The sequence below is a fragment of the Macrotis lagotis genome, chromosome 4 (genome assembly GCF_037893015.1).
Source record: "Macrotis lagotis isolate mMagLag1 chromosome 4, bilby.v1.9.chrom.fasta, whole genome shotgun sequence".
In the NCBI taxonomy this organism is placed as follows: domain Eukaryota; kingdom Metazoa; phylum Chordata; class Mammalia; order Peramelemorphia; family Peramelidae; genus Macrotis; species Macrotis lagotis.
This window is the reverse complement of record NC_133661.1, coordinates 277904128-277916636: the sequence shown is the minus strand read 5'-3', so window position 1 is coordinate 277916636 and position 12509 is coordinate 277904128. Positions and strand designations below refer to the sequence as shown.

Genomic DNA, 12509 nt, shown 5'->3' with positions numbered 1-12509 from the left:
TGATTAGTCTTCTGAAACTTCCCTTCTCCTGGCCACATAAACTCTTGGCTCTAGGAATATTTTGCTTTTACCTTCTCTCTCCCTCAACCCCTCACCATGACTGGCTCTCTCCCCAGGTAAATCCCGCTCTACTCCCACCCTTGGCCCAATTCACTCACCTCCTTTATGTTGAGGTTGGTGCAGGCACTAGTTTCAAAGAAGTCCATGCCATACTCTTTAGCCAGCTGCAAGGAGAATAAAACCCCTGAGATGGGGTTGGCAAGAGAGGAAGAATGGAAAATTGCCCTTGAGGTCCCTGAAAGCTGGTGGAGAAATCAATTTTCCTTGGAATTACCCATCTCTTCTACTTTCTGAGAATATTCCCCCTTAGTCCCCTAGACAGTGTCTTAACTCTGTCCCCTGACTTCCCAATTCTCAACTTTCCCATGACTCTTCTAGCTTTATTCCCAGGGGATCCATTTTTTTAATCTTTATTTTATCTTTGTCCCATTCTCTGACCTGAGAATGAGGATAAGAATAAGCAAATAGTAGGGAGCTGAGGAAGGGCAATGGGACTTGGTTTCCAGATTATTGGACAGAGTCCCATCAAGTTCCTTCAGATAGCTTGTCCCAGTCAGTGGGAATTTTTTTTTTGACTGTGACATCTCCTGCCCTCTGTTCCTGGATCCATATAAGGAAGCTAGAAGTTTGAAGAAGTGAGAATACAGACCATTTCCAGGCTAGAACTACAGACTGTGTACAAAAGCATAGAAAGGAACTATAGGAAGAACAACAGATGAGTTTGATCACCTGTTTTTGGTGAGGGGGAAGTTCAATTCTGTCCAATTCATCAAGCATTTATTGAGTATTTTGGGCTGTATGGGTGGGTGTGAGTATGTAATTTTTCAGTCATGTCCAACTTCATGACCCCATTTTACAGATGAGGAACTGAGGCAAACAGGGTTAAGTGACTTGCTCAGGGCCATATAGTTAGTAAATGTCTGAGGTTGGATTTGAACTAGGGAAGAAGAGTCTTCTGATTCCAGGTCCAGCCCTCAATGAACTATGGCACCACTTAGCAGTCATTATTGGGTATACAAAGAGAGAATGAAAAACCATTGCTGTTCATCAGGAGAAGCATGCTTACATTGGAAATATCTATCTCTTTTACTTCTTTAGGAAAGGAATGTGCAAACTATACTGGAAAAAAAAACTGCAGTTAGGTTGTGAAAGACTTTAAACATCAAGTAGAGGAATTTATACTTTATTTTAGAGACAATAAGGAACCAAAGGAAGTTCTTGAGCAATGCAGTGTCATGGCCAGGACCATCAATGTGGTAGCTGTGTGGTAGACAGATTAGAGAGAGAAGAGGCAGGAAAACTGATTACCTTAGGAGTTCCCTTACTTGCCTAGGTCCAGGCAAGATAGGTGATGAGACACCCTAGATTACAGTGACTGTAGTAAGAGGAGAAGGACTGAATTGACAAGATTTCAAATGTTACTTAACATCCCATGTAGCCATCTACCAGTCACTAGGGTTATCTCAAGCACAGGCAGTTTGTCACCTAGTCTGCATCATTGCCTTATTAAGAAAATTAACCCTCCAGATACTCACCTTCACAGACTATATCTACCCCCTTCTCAAATGCCCATCTACCTAATTAATCCATTCATTTCTAGGATCATGCACTGGAGTTGATCTGTTGTGATAATGGAATTGGTGAAAATTTACCTAACATATCAGAATATCCCACTGCTTCTCTACACCAGTGTACTCACTCTACTCCCTTTCTACTTCTTGTTCTATGATTCTATTTTAATTCTTGTGATTGGATAGGCTTCTTGAACCACTACTCCCTTATTAGGAAGTTGTCTCCCATATTAGAAAAGAATCTCATCCATTTCCAGGTAAAGGGCTGGATTCAAAGTATAAATTGAAGCACATTTTTGGAGAATATGGTTAATATAATAATTTATATTAAAATACATGTTTCTATTTATATTAACATACATGTTTGTAATGGTTTTTTTCCTTGTTTTCTTAATGGGGAGATGGAAAAGTAGAAAAAAGAATTCAAGGATCGTTTTTTTCTGAAAAAATAATAAGCTCTTTGAGGGAAAAAAATGATTTCATTTTTATGCCCACAGAATCTGGTATTTAGTGGGTATTTAGCATATTTGTTGATTGTCTGATTTGGCATCTGAATATTATGGGTGAGATAGAGTCTGAAAAAATCAAGGATGATTCCTATATTTCTAACCCAAGTAACAGGGAGAATGATGGTAATCTTGATAGAAATAGAAAAATGAGAAATAGGATATCATATGGAAATGGTGGGAATGATAATGAATTTAGACACATTGAGTTTCACAATTGTGAAACATCTAAACAATACCTGGAGATCTAGGACAAGAGCCCAGGAGAGAAGATGGCTGGAGAAATGGCTCTGGGAATTTCTGCATAAAGATGATTGTGAAATATAGAGGAACTGATGAGATCACCAACATGGAGACTATATTAAGTGTCTGAATCCAGATTTGAACTCAGGTCTTCTTGACTCTAGGGTCAGTGCCCTATCTACTGTACCACCTAGTTGCCTGACTGATATTTTAATAATTCTAAACTAATTAAAAAGCAAATAAAAAGTCAATAGTTGGGTACTTAACTTATACTAAAAGAATATTTGTGGTTACAGAATTGGGGAGGTGCCTACATGTGGCAGGAGCAATATATCTCTGAGGGCTATCATACTGACCCATAGCAGAAAGTAGACTGGAGGAAGAGCCTTTGAATTTAATAAGAGACTATTGTGGGGCAGCTAGGTGGCACAGTGGACAAAGCTTCGGCCCTGGAGTCAGGAGTACCTAAGTTCAAATCCAGACTCAGACACTTAATAATTACCTAGCTGTGTGACCTTGGGCAAGTCACTTAACCCCACTGCCTTGTAAAAAAAAAGAGAAAGAGAGAGAGAGAGAGAGAGACAGACAGACAGACAGACAGACAGACAGACTTGGGAAATTCTGACAAGAACAATTCCAACTGAAAGGGGAGCAGAAGGATAAAAGTACATGACAGGTTGAAAAATGAGTAAGAATAAAGTAGAAGCATTAAGTATAGACAGATTTTTCTAGGAATTTAGTTTGCAGTATAGGAAAAACTACATGATTAGTGTCTGATAGGATCAAGTGAAAGTTTTTTGTTTGTTTGTTGAGAATGGGAGACATCCAGGGAGATTTATGGCAGTAGGGAAAAAGCCAGTGGATAGACTGAAAATTAGGAAGAGAGAAGGGGTGACTGAAAGCAAAATCTCCTGGAGGGAATTCCCTGAAGGAATTAGATTAAGACCCAAGGTTGAGTTGAGTCTTACTAGCTGTGTGATCCTGGGTAAGTCATTTAACTTCAATGATCCTCAGTTTCCTATCATATACATATATACATACATACATACATATATACATATATATATATATATATATATATATATATATACATATATAAAATCTCACAGGGGAGTTGTGAAGATCAAATGAAATTGTCAATCAATGGATAAACATTTGTCAAATGCCTACTATGTCCTAAGCAAGCACTGGAGACACAAAAAAAGAGGCAAAAGAGGTAAGCCCCCTGCCCTCAAGGAGCTTACTATTTAATAAAGGAGAAAAATATATACAAAGCAAGCTATAAACAGGATAAATAGAAAGTGATTAACAGAGTGAAGGCACTGTAATTAAGAGGATTTGGGGAAGGTGTCCTATTGAAATTGGGATTTTTAGTTAGGGCTTTTAGTTAGCAGTTACAGAGGAGGAGAGAGTATATAAAGTATTTTGCTAACCTTACAACATCATGGAAATGTGAGTTATTATTGTCATCATTATTATTACTACTACTATTATTATTATTAATATAACTCTCTCCCTAGGTCTTTTGGTGCTTTTACTAATTTACAGTGATGATGACAATAAAATTCTTTATGAAGAAACTGTTGAGAAATAGAGCTTTGTTCTTCATCAGAGCTCCTATATTAGCCCATTTACCCCAGTGGCACTGGGATAATAATAGCTATCACTAGAATAGCACTTCACTTTAAGTTTTGCAAAACACTTTACAAATATTATTCCACTTGATTCTCACAACAACCAGAGAGGTAGCTATTATTATTATCCCCATTACACAGATGAGGAAATTGAGGCAGAGATCAATGATTTATCCACAGCTAGAAAGTGACTGAGGCTGCAGTTAGAACCTACACTTTCCTGCCCCCAGGTTCAATATTTTGTCCACTACACCACAGTCCCCCCCCCCCACTTACCTGCTGGCCTTGTTCTCTTCCCACTTGCCTTTTCTGTTCTTCATCAGCCTTATTCCCAATAAGGATTTTCTGGACTCCTTCTGGTGCATACTGGGAACAAAGAAGACAGGACTAATATTGCCTACAGCCTCTCTTCTATCACATCCCCACTGCTGTATACCACCATTTTTCCCCAGAGCTCTTCCACAAAACCATCTCCAAATTCAAGAGTCACAGGACCATTGCAGACAATTTGTCTGCCTGGCTCTGTTTGCAATAGCCTTGCTCACCTTAGGATATGTCAGAAAGGTAGCCACAGTGGCAATTTAGGGTACACACTTATTTGCCTGGAGTTGGTACTTTAAACATTGAAAGCCTCAGAATGTTACGGCCAAGAGAGACCTTAGGTTTCTTAGATTTAGGCTAAACCCCCTCATTTTACAGATACACTAAGACTTCTTAGATCCTTCTTAGAAGGATCCTTATCAGTTAGGTTCTGTTTACTGTGAGTCACACATGGACCTCTTTGTCAGTCTAACGAATCCTGTGGACCTCTTCTCAGACTAATGTTATAAATATATAATAAATTAAATAGGATTAAAAAAAGGAAACTAGGGGCAGCTAGGTGGCACAGTGGATAAAGCACCTGCCCTGTAGTCAGGAGTACCTGGGTTCAAATACGGTCTCAGACATTTAATAATTACCTAGCTGTGTGGCCTTGGGCAAACCACTTAACCCCATTTGCCTTGCAAACTAAGTTAGGGAAAATAAAAGTGGAATTCCACCCCTATCCATATTCACTGACCCCTTGAGATCAGTCCCTGGATCAAAAGGTCAGAACCTCATTATAGATCATCTAGTCCAACCCCCTCATTTCATAATGAGAAAAATAGAGGTCAGAGAAGTGAGATGATTTAACCCAAAATCATAAAGCTATTTATTAAGGGTGCCTCACAGAGAACCCAGGTATCTGAACACCCCCTTGATTCTATCTTATCGACCCTGAAGGCCTATGGAAAAAAGTAGTTCATAGATCACAGTGAAGGTTGAGGCACATCTTGATTCAAATTAAGTCTGTGGAAGAGATATAGGATGTGAGAACTTTCAGATCTTCCTTAGGGTCTTGCTTTGGTCCTCAAACCATGGAAACCAAGATATAGAATTTATTCATTAGTATCAGAGCTCTAAGTCTTCCCATCTCATCTACACCCTTTGAGGTCTCTGGCCTTCACTTAAAGGGAATGTGCGGTTTGTCTTACCTCATCCACATCACTGACCCACTTCATGATGTGCTGGTAAGACCGTTCACTACTGATGTCATAGACTAAAAATATTCCCTGTGAGGGGGAAGAGGGGGGGAAGAGAGAGAAAGAGAAAGAAATGAGGGATTCACACAGACATACACACAAGAAAATATCCTGAGAAATAGGAAGTCAAAAGAGGGCACTTCAGCACCATAAGTGCTGGGACCCAACCTCCCTTCTTCCCTGAAGAGTATGTATACTGCGCTGACTACCCACCCCAGATCTTAAAAGTCCAAGTTACTTTGGCTTATGATAATATTATTTCCTTTGGTCTTGGAGAGGTGATTTTCTTTACTCAATTAATTTACTTATGTATACCTCTTTGTGTGTGAGCCATATCCCTCTAAGTTCCATGAAAGAAAAGGTCCTGATCTACATGTAGTAGAAGACAAAAAAATATTTGTTGAATTGGATGTTGCTCTAAGTTATCCCCACCTTCTCCAGAGATCATTTCATTTCTATCTTTGTATTCCATTGCCTGGGATATAGTAAGTCCTAAATCATTGCTTGTTGATTGATTGACCTCCTGATATCCTTGATGACCTTCCCCCTAAGATCTCATTCATACTTCTCCATTGTGCACTTATGCATGATTCTGTATTATAGTCATCTGTATATGGATCCATTCTAGGACTTAGTAGAGAGCCTCATAACTAAAAAGTACTTTAAAAGTTTTATTGACTGACTCATTGTTATGTTTAAGACCAGTCATAGAGGGACTACAGCCTGCAACACAACCAAGGTAGTAACAATCAGATTATGGGAATATATGTATCATAATTTCCCCTGCTAAATTGTAAGCTTCATGAAGATAGTAAATAAATTAATGAAAGAAAGCATTTATAAAACATTTGTTCTGGGTGAGTCTATGCTAAATGTTGGAGATAAAGAGAGGCTGTGTCTTAGATAAATTTTATATATCTTCAGGATGTACTAGTAAGTACATCAAAAAGGAAAAGATTTCTACTGGAATGGAAAGAGTAACCCTTTCCTGAATATCACAGGCTGCAAGTTCAGAATTCATGACCTCTCACATCTTTCTCATAAAGCACAATGGGCGTCTTTTTAATTTCCCTTTCTAATAGACTTAAGTCATTTGGTTTATATTAATTCCCAGAGGCCATTCATCCCCAAACTGAAATCCCAGTGCAGGTAAACATTGCACTATGTGCACTGGATGAGGCAGTCACAGAAATGTTAAAGGAGACATTAATAAATGTTTGCTGAAAATATGAAAACCCACATACTTTTTTTCATAATGCAAAATAAAGTTACTTCTCCTTGCAACCTCTGAACAGAGAGTCACAGAATTAAGCCTCTCTTCTCTCCAATTTCCTGAGCAAGGGACTTACTTACCTGGGCCCGCCTGTAGTACTGCTTGGTGATAGTCTGATATCTTTCTTGCCCTGCAGTATCCCTGAAACAGAAAGCCAGGTTCTCCAGAATAAGGGCATGGTACAGCAGGAATGGGGAGGGAAGGAGGGAGAAGGGAAGGAAAGGAGGGAGAAGGAAAGGGAAGAAAAGCTTATCCTGAAAGAAAAGATGAATGTGTAAATCAATGGAATTTTATGCCTTAGGATCTGGCAGGAAATAAGGACCTAATAATGAAGAGAAGAAGCCAGATCTGACTATGAGCTTTCATGAGGGAAGGCACACTAGTCTCCTTGCCTTCCTGGGAACCATACCTCTGAGCCAGAAAAGGCAATGATACTGAGCATCTCTGGAAAAATCAGAACATATGGCTAGATGATGGGAGCAGGGACTGTTTTAATCCCCATCCTGCCATTCTCATTCTCCAAGGATCTCACTGAAAGCTCCTCCTCCATCACTCTGAAGTCAAGATATAATTCCTACACATTTCCTAAACAATAGTGCATGAGGTTTTGAACCAGAAAGCCACAGTGACTTCTGGTGGTCATATATGGAAACTGCACTATGGTTTTCTGGGAGGGCTCCAAAGTTGTCTAACTTGCCCTCATACAATGATTTCCTTATCTCTGCTTTCCCTCTTTCTTCCCTCACACCACTGGACCATGACCCTTCTGTTTCTCTCCCAAGAGATGTTTCGGGGCACAGTGACAATTTAGGGATTGTTGCTGTTTAGTCATTCAGTTGTATCCACCTCTATGTGACACCATGGACAAGGGTCTATGGAGTTATCTTGGTAAAGAAACCAGAGTGATTTGTCATTTCTCTCTCCAGTTTGTCCCTATTTTAAAGATGAGACACTGAGGCAAAAAGGGGTTAAGTAATTTGCCCAAGATCACACATCTAGTAAGTGTCTGAATCTGGATTTAAACTCAGTTTCCTGACTCCAGGTCCAATGACAATTTAAGGGTAGCCTAACACTGAAGTTGGGCTGTAACTGTTTCCCTCTTCCCCAGGAAGCGATCCCACATGCCTGCTGATTCCTTGTTTTCCTCCCATCTAACTCACCAAATCTGTATCCGAACTTTGATGCCATCTACTTCTATAGTCTTCATCTTAAAATCAACTCCTGGGGGAAGAGAGGAGAGGAGGAACAGGTTAGGAGATGCCCCCATCAGAACTAAGAAAGCTCAAGGAAAAACTAGAAATTTTAAAAGGATAAGGAACATGACAGGAAGACTCTGGTCAGGAGACTGAGGGTCATGTGAAACAGAGGCCTGCTGGGGAGGCAGGAAGAGGCAGAAGTGACATAAGGGAGTTTTTCATAGTTGCCTCAATTAACAGTTTTAAAAAAATCCAAAATCTGTCTTACTGTACTTATGTGTGAAATCTATTTATAAATTCGGGAAAAACTTTTTCTGTTTACCTCATCCTAGAGTTTTAATTCCTAGAAATAGCAACTAAACCAACTATACATACCTTGTTTTTCCCCTTCTACCACATTTATCTTGAGGAGGCCTTGGGATACTCCTGAACACTTATCAGCTGATCAGAGGGATGTTTACAGAACTTGGAGTAGGGAAAAGCCTTAATTCTTATTTTGGACCTTTGTTCATACCTGTGAAACTAGGGTTGGTTAGAGAGTCTACCATGGCCCTAGCATTTGGGTATGGAAAAAACCCCCAGTAGAATACTTTATTACATAAGGTACAGGACACAGGCTAGCCCAATTTACTGCTAAAACCAGTCAAAAATAGAAACTTTTACCCATGATGGGGGGGGGGGGGAGATTTCCAGCAAGGGAAAACAATGAAGAATGTAACACATCACTAGAAGAGATGTGGCTGGCTTCTTCAAAGATAAGTGACTCTCTACTGAAAAATAGTGCTATACTTTCCATTCCCCAATGTCTCCAGAAAGACTGACCACAACACTTTTGTTAGTTTAAACAATCTGAAAACATGTTAGCTTAAACCAATATGGGTTCTACTTCATATTTCATTTGGATAGTATCTTATGAGTTTTCATCAGCTAGAGGGAGAGGCTTAGTATTATATTAGATCAATTGTTTGTGTTCTCATTTCATTCCTAGAAAAGTAGGTATCCAAAAGGGAACACCAATATATTAAGGTATGTAAGCAAGATAGCACCTCTGGATTTCCTAGGAGGACTAATTATTTAAGGAAACTTTTCATGGCATGAAAGTGGATATGGCATCCAGTTTATGGGGACAACAGTTGGTGGGGCATCTAATACATAGAAGACAGTTTTGTCTTATTGTTGACCTGACTCCCTACCCTACCCTTGTCTCTCACTATTTAAGGCTTGGCCTCCGGGAATTAATATAAACCAAATGACTTAAATCTATTAGAAAGGGAAATTAAAGAAGACACCCATTGTGCTTTATGAGAAAGATGCAAGAGGTCATGAATTCTGAACTTGCAGCCTCTGATATTTAGGAAAGGGTTACTCTTTCCATTCCAGTAGAAATCTTTTCCTTTTTTGTGATGGTAGGTGCTGAAGATATATGCTGCTGAAGATATATTGACTCTCACACCCAGTTACTCTTCTTCCTTCCCTCCTAAAACCTCTATCCCCAGTATATCCACCTAGGCTATCTTTTTTTTTTTTTTTTTTTTTAACATTTACTATGAATCAGTCACTGTTCTAGGGATATGATGATTTTTTTTTGTCCTTCATTTTTTTTTTTTTTTTTTTTTAGGTTTTTGGAAGGCAAATGTGGTTAAGTGGCTTGCCCAAGGCCACACAGCTAGGTAATTATTAAGTGTCTGAGGCCAGATTTGAACTCAGGTATTCCTGACTCCAGGGCCAGTGCTCTATTCACTGTGCCACCTAGCTGCCCCATTATCTTTCATTCTTAAAGAAGGTCATAACATCAGGATATGATGATTTTTTTTGTCCTTTATTCTTGAAGAAGGTCATGACATCAGGGGAGGTGATGCCATGACAAGAACAGGAACTGGATTTGAGTGAGAGGTGTTGTACTAAGTTACAAACCTCACTTTCTCCTCCAGAGTCATCTGGGTTCCAGCACAGTGGACAGAGCACTGATCTTGGATTCAGGAGGATGGGAATTCAAATCTGACCTCGGACACTTGCCATTTGCTAGCTGTGTAACCTTGGGCAAGTCACTTAGGCCCAATCCAGGTCCTAATTCATATCTGGCCACTGAATCCAGATGGCTCTGAAGAAGAAAGTGAGGCTGGTGACTTAGCACAGCATCTCCTCACTCAAATCCAAATCATGTGCTGTCATGGCATCACCTTCCTGATGTTGTGGTTTTCTTTGAAAATGAAGGACAAATATCATCATCATTATTATTATTATATAGGACCCTATAGGACCCTGACCTCTACATTGGATCCTTTCCTATGTTAATGATCCTAACTTTTCTCTCTACCCCAAAAGTGCCAACTTCTAACATTGGCACTGTGAAAAGAAAAAAAATCAATATTACCTCTGATTTCTACTATATTGGTTTTACAAGGTAACTGATTTTGTACTATATTGATTTTTATAATTGGGTTAGCATTTACCTGAATTTACCTTGCTCAGAAATAGAGTTCCCTCTGAGTTAATTTAAAGATATTGTTAAAAGGGAATGTTGTTGTCACTCATGCAGTTAACCCCTGGGACATTTGGTGTTTGTAAGTCCTAACAAGCTTAACCTTGGACCAACCATTCCCCCCACCCCACAAGACTTCTGTCCTTGCCTGTATTTGTACAATTAGAAAAGGTTTGATCTTCCCCAAGGGGAGCAAATCTGATGGTTCCCATTTTCTAGTCAAGATTGCAAGAGGCAGATGAGTCCCATAAAATAATTAATATCCCTTAATTACCAGAGAGGGATTCCCCCACTTCTTCTTCTTCTTTTTTTTTTAGGTTTTTGCAAGGCAAATGGGGTTAAGTGGCTTGCCCAAGGCCACACAGCTAGGTAATTATTAAGTGTCTTGAGACCTGATTTGAACCCAGGTACTACTGACTCCAGGGATGGTGCTTTATCCACTACGCCACCTAGCCGCCCCTTCCCCCCACTTCTTAATGGGGTCACTGGTCTTGCTGGGGTAACCAGTCTGACCCCCCCCTTTGTTAACAGTTAAATTCATCACTTAATAAACTGATTTTGTTTTGAGTATGTACCTCAATGAAACTTTATTGCATTTACACAGTGGAGTTTAAGTAATTATACTTTTTATTTGTATACCACCATTACCAATACCTCCCTGCTAAACTCTTCAAGTATTGTCCCTCATTGTCTAACTTTTACTGCTCCTTTGGAGGAAGGCTAAAGGATGGATATGGCTAGTTTTTTTCACTTTCATTTGAGGGAAATTTATTTTTAGCAGGTAAGTTGTACCCTAGAGAGACAGCATGACATAATGAACTGTCCTTAGAATTTATATATATCCTCTCTCTGATGAACTAGCTGTGTGAAATGGGCTAAGTCCCTTAATCTTAATTTCTTTAAAAAAAAATTTTATTCTTAATTTAACAAACACAAAATAGCATAGGCACTATGAAGTGGAACAGAAAAAGAGGATATTTATATAAAACTGTAGATCTCTATTACATATAAAAGAAAACTGAGTGACACAAAGGAATCAGAGCACTGGACAAGGAATCAGAAAGATGAGTTCAAATCTGGCCACAACTTCTAGCTATGTAAACTGGGGCAATTGTTTACCTCCTACCTGCCTCAATTTCCTTATCTATAAAATAATAATAGTATCTAACTCCCAAAGTTGTTGTGAAAATAAAATAAGATAATTTGGAAAGCTCTACATCAAGGTGGGGAACCTTTTTCTGTCAAGGGTCATTTGGATATCTAGCAACTTAAAAATTAAAAATTATCAAATATTTAATTAATTCACCTCTAACAAGTACTTAGATTTATTGAATTTTTTAGTCCCACCTGTATTTGTCTTGGGAGTGCCAGACCAAATTATTTCATGGACTTTGTACAGCCCATACATAGATCAGACATTTCCCACTCCTGTTCTATATAAATGCTTCATTATTATTATTACTATTATTATTATTGTTATTGTTATTACAGTTTGGATTTCTTTTCAAGTGTAGAACAACCTATAGTTTTCAAAGCTACCCTGCTTCTTTGACCTTCTTTTTGATCTTCTTTCTTCCTTTTTTTTTTATGTTTCTACATTTTTTTAGTACTTCTTTTTTTGAAATAATGGGGGTTTAAGTGATTTGCCTAGTGTCCCACAGCTAGTGAGTATCTGAGTCTGGTTTTGAACTCAGGTCCTCCTAACTCTAGGACCTGTGCTCTATCTACCATGTCACCTAGCTGCCCTTTGGTCTTCTTTCCTTTCTTTTCACTCCATTAAAAAAAATGCCTCAAGGATTCTCTTTTCAATCTTGAGTTTTTTGTTTTGTTTTGTTTACTTTTCTTTTTCTGCTACCTTATCTTTAGGTCAGCTAGGTGGTGCAGTAGATAGAGTACTGAATTTGGAGTCAGGAGTTCAAATCTAATCTCAGTCATTTGACACTTACTAGTTGTGTGTGACCTTGAGCTAGTTACTTAACCTT

General features: G+C 38.9%; 1 protein-coding gene across 2 annotated transcripts in view; it reads right to left on the bottom strand.

The window, feature by feature from the left end:
* RAB15 (RAB15, member RAS oncogene family) overlaps positions 1–12509 on the bottom strand; it is a 50997-nt gene that overhangs the window by 626 nt on the left and 37862 nt on the right. For both annotated transcript variants that reach the window (XM_074236105.1, XM_074236106.1), the window contains 5 exons: positions 8010–8070; positions 6930–6990; positions 5529–5606; positions 4291–4380; positions 159–224 (listed from right to left, as the gene is read on the bottom strand). In XM_074236105.1, coding sequence (XP_074092206.1) covers positions 159–224; positions 4291–4380; positions 5529–5606; positions 6930–6990; positions 8010–8070 — 356 coding nt within the window. The remainder of the gene's footprint in view (positions 1–158; positions 225–4290; positions 4381–5528; positions 5607–6929; positions 6991–8009; positions 8071–12509) is intronic.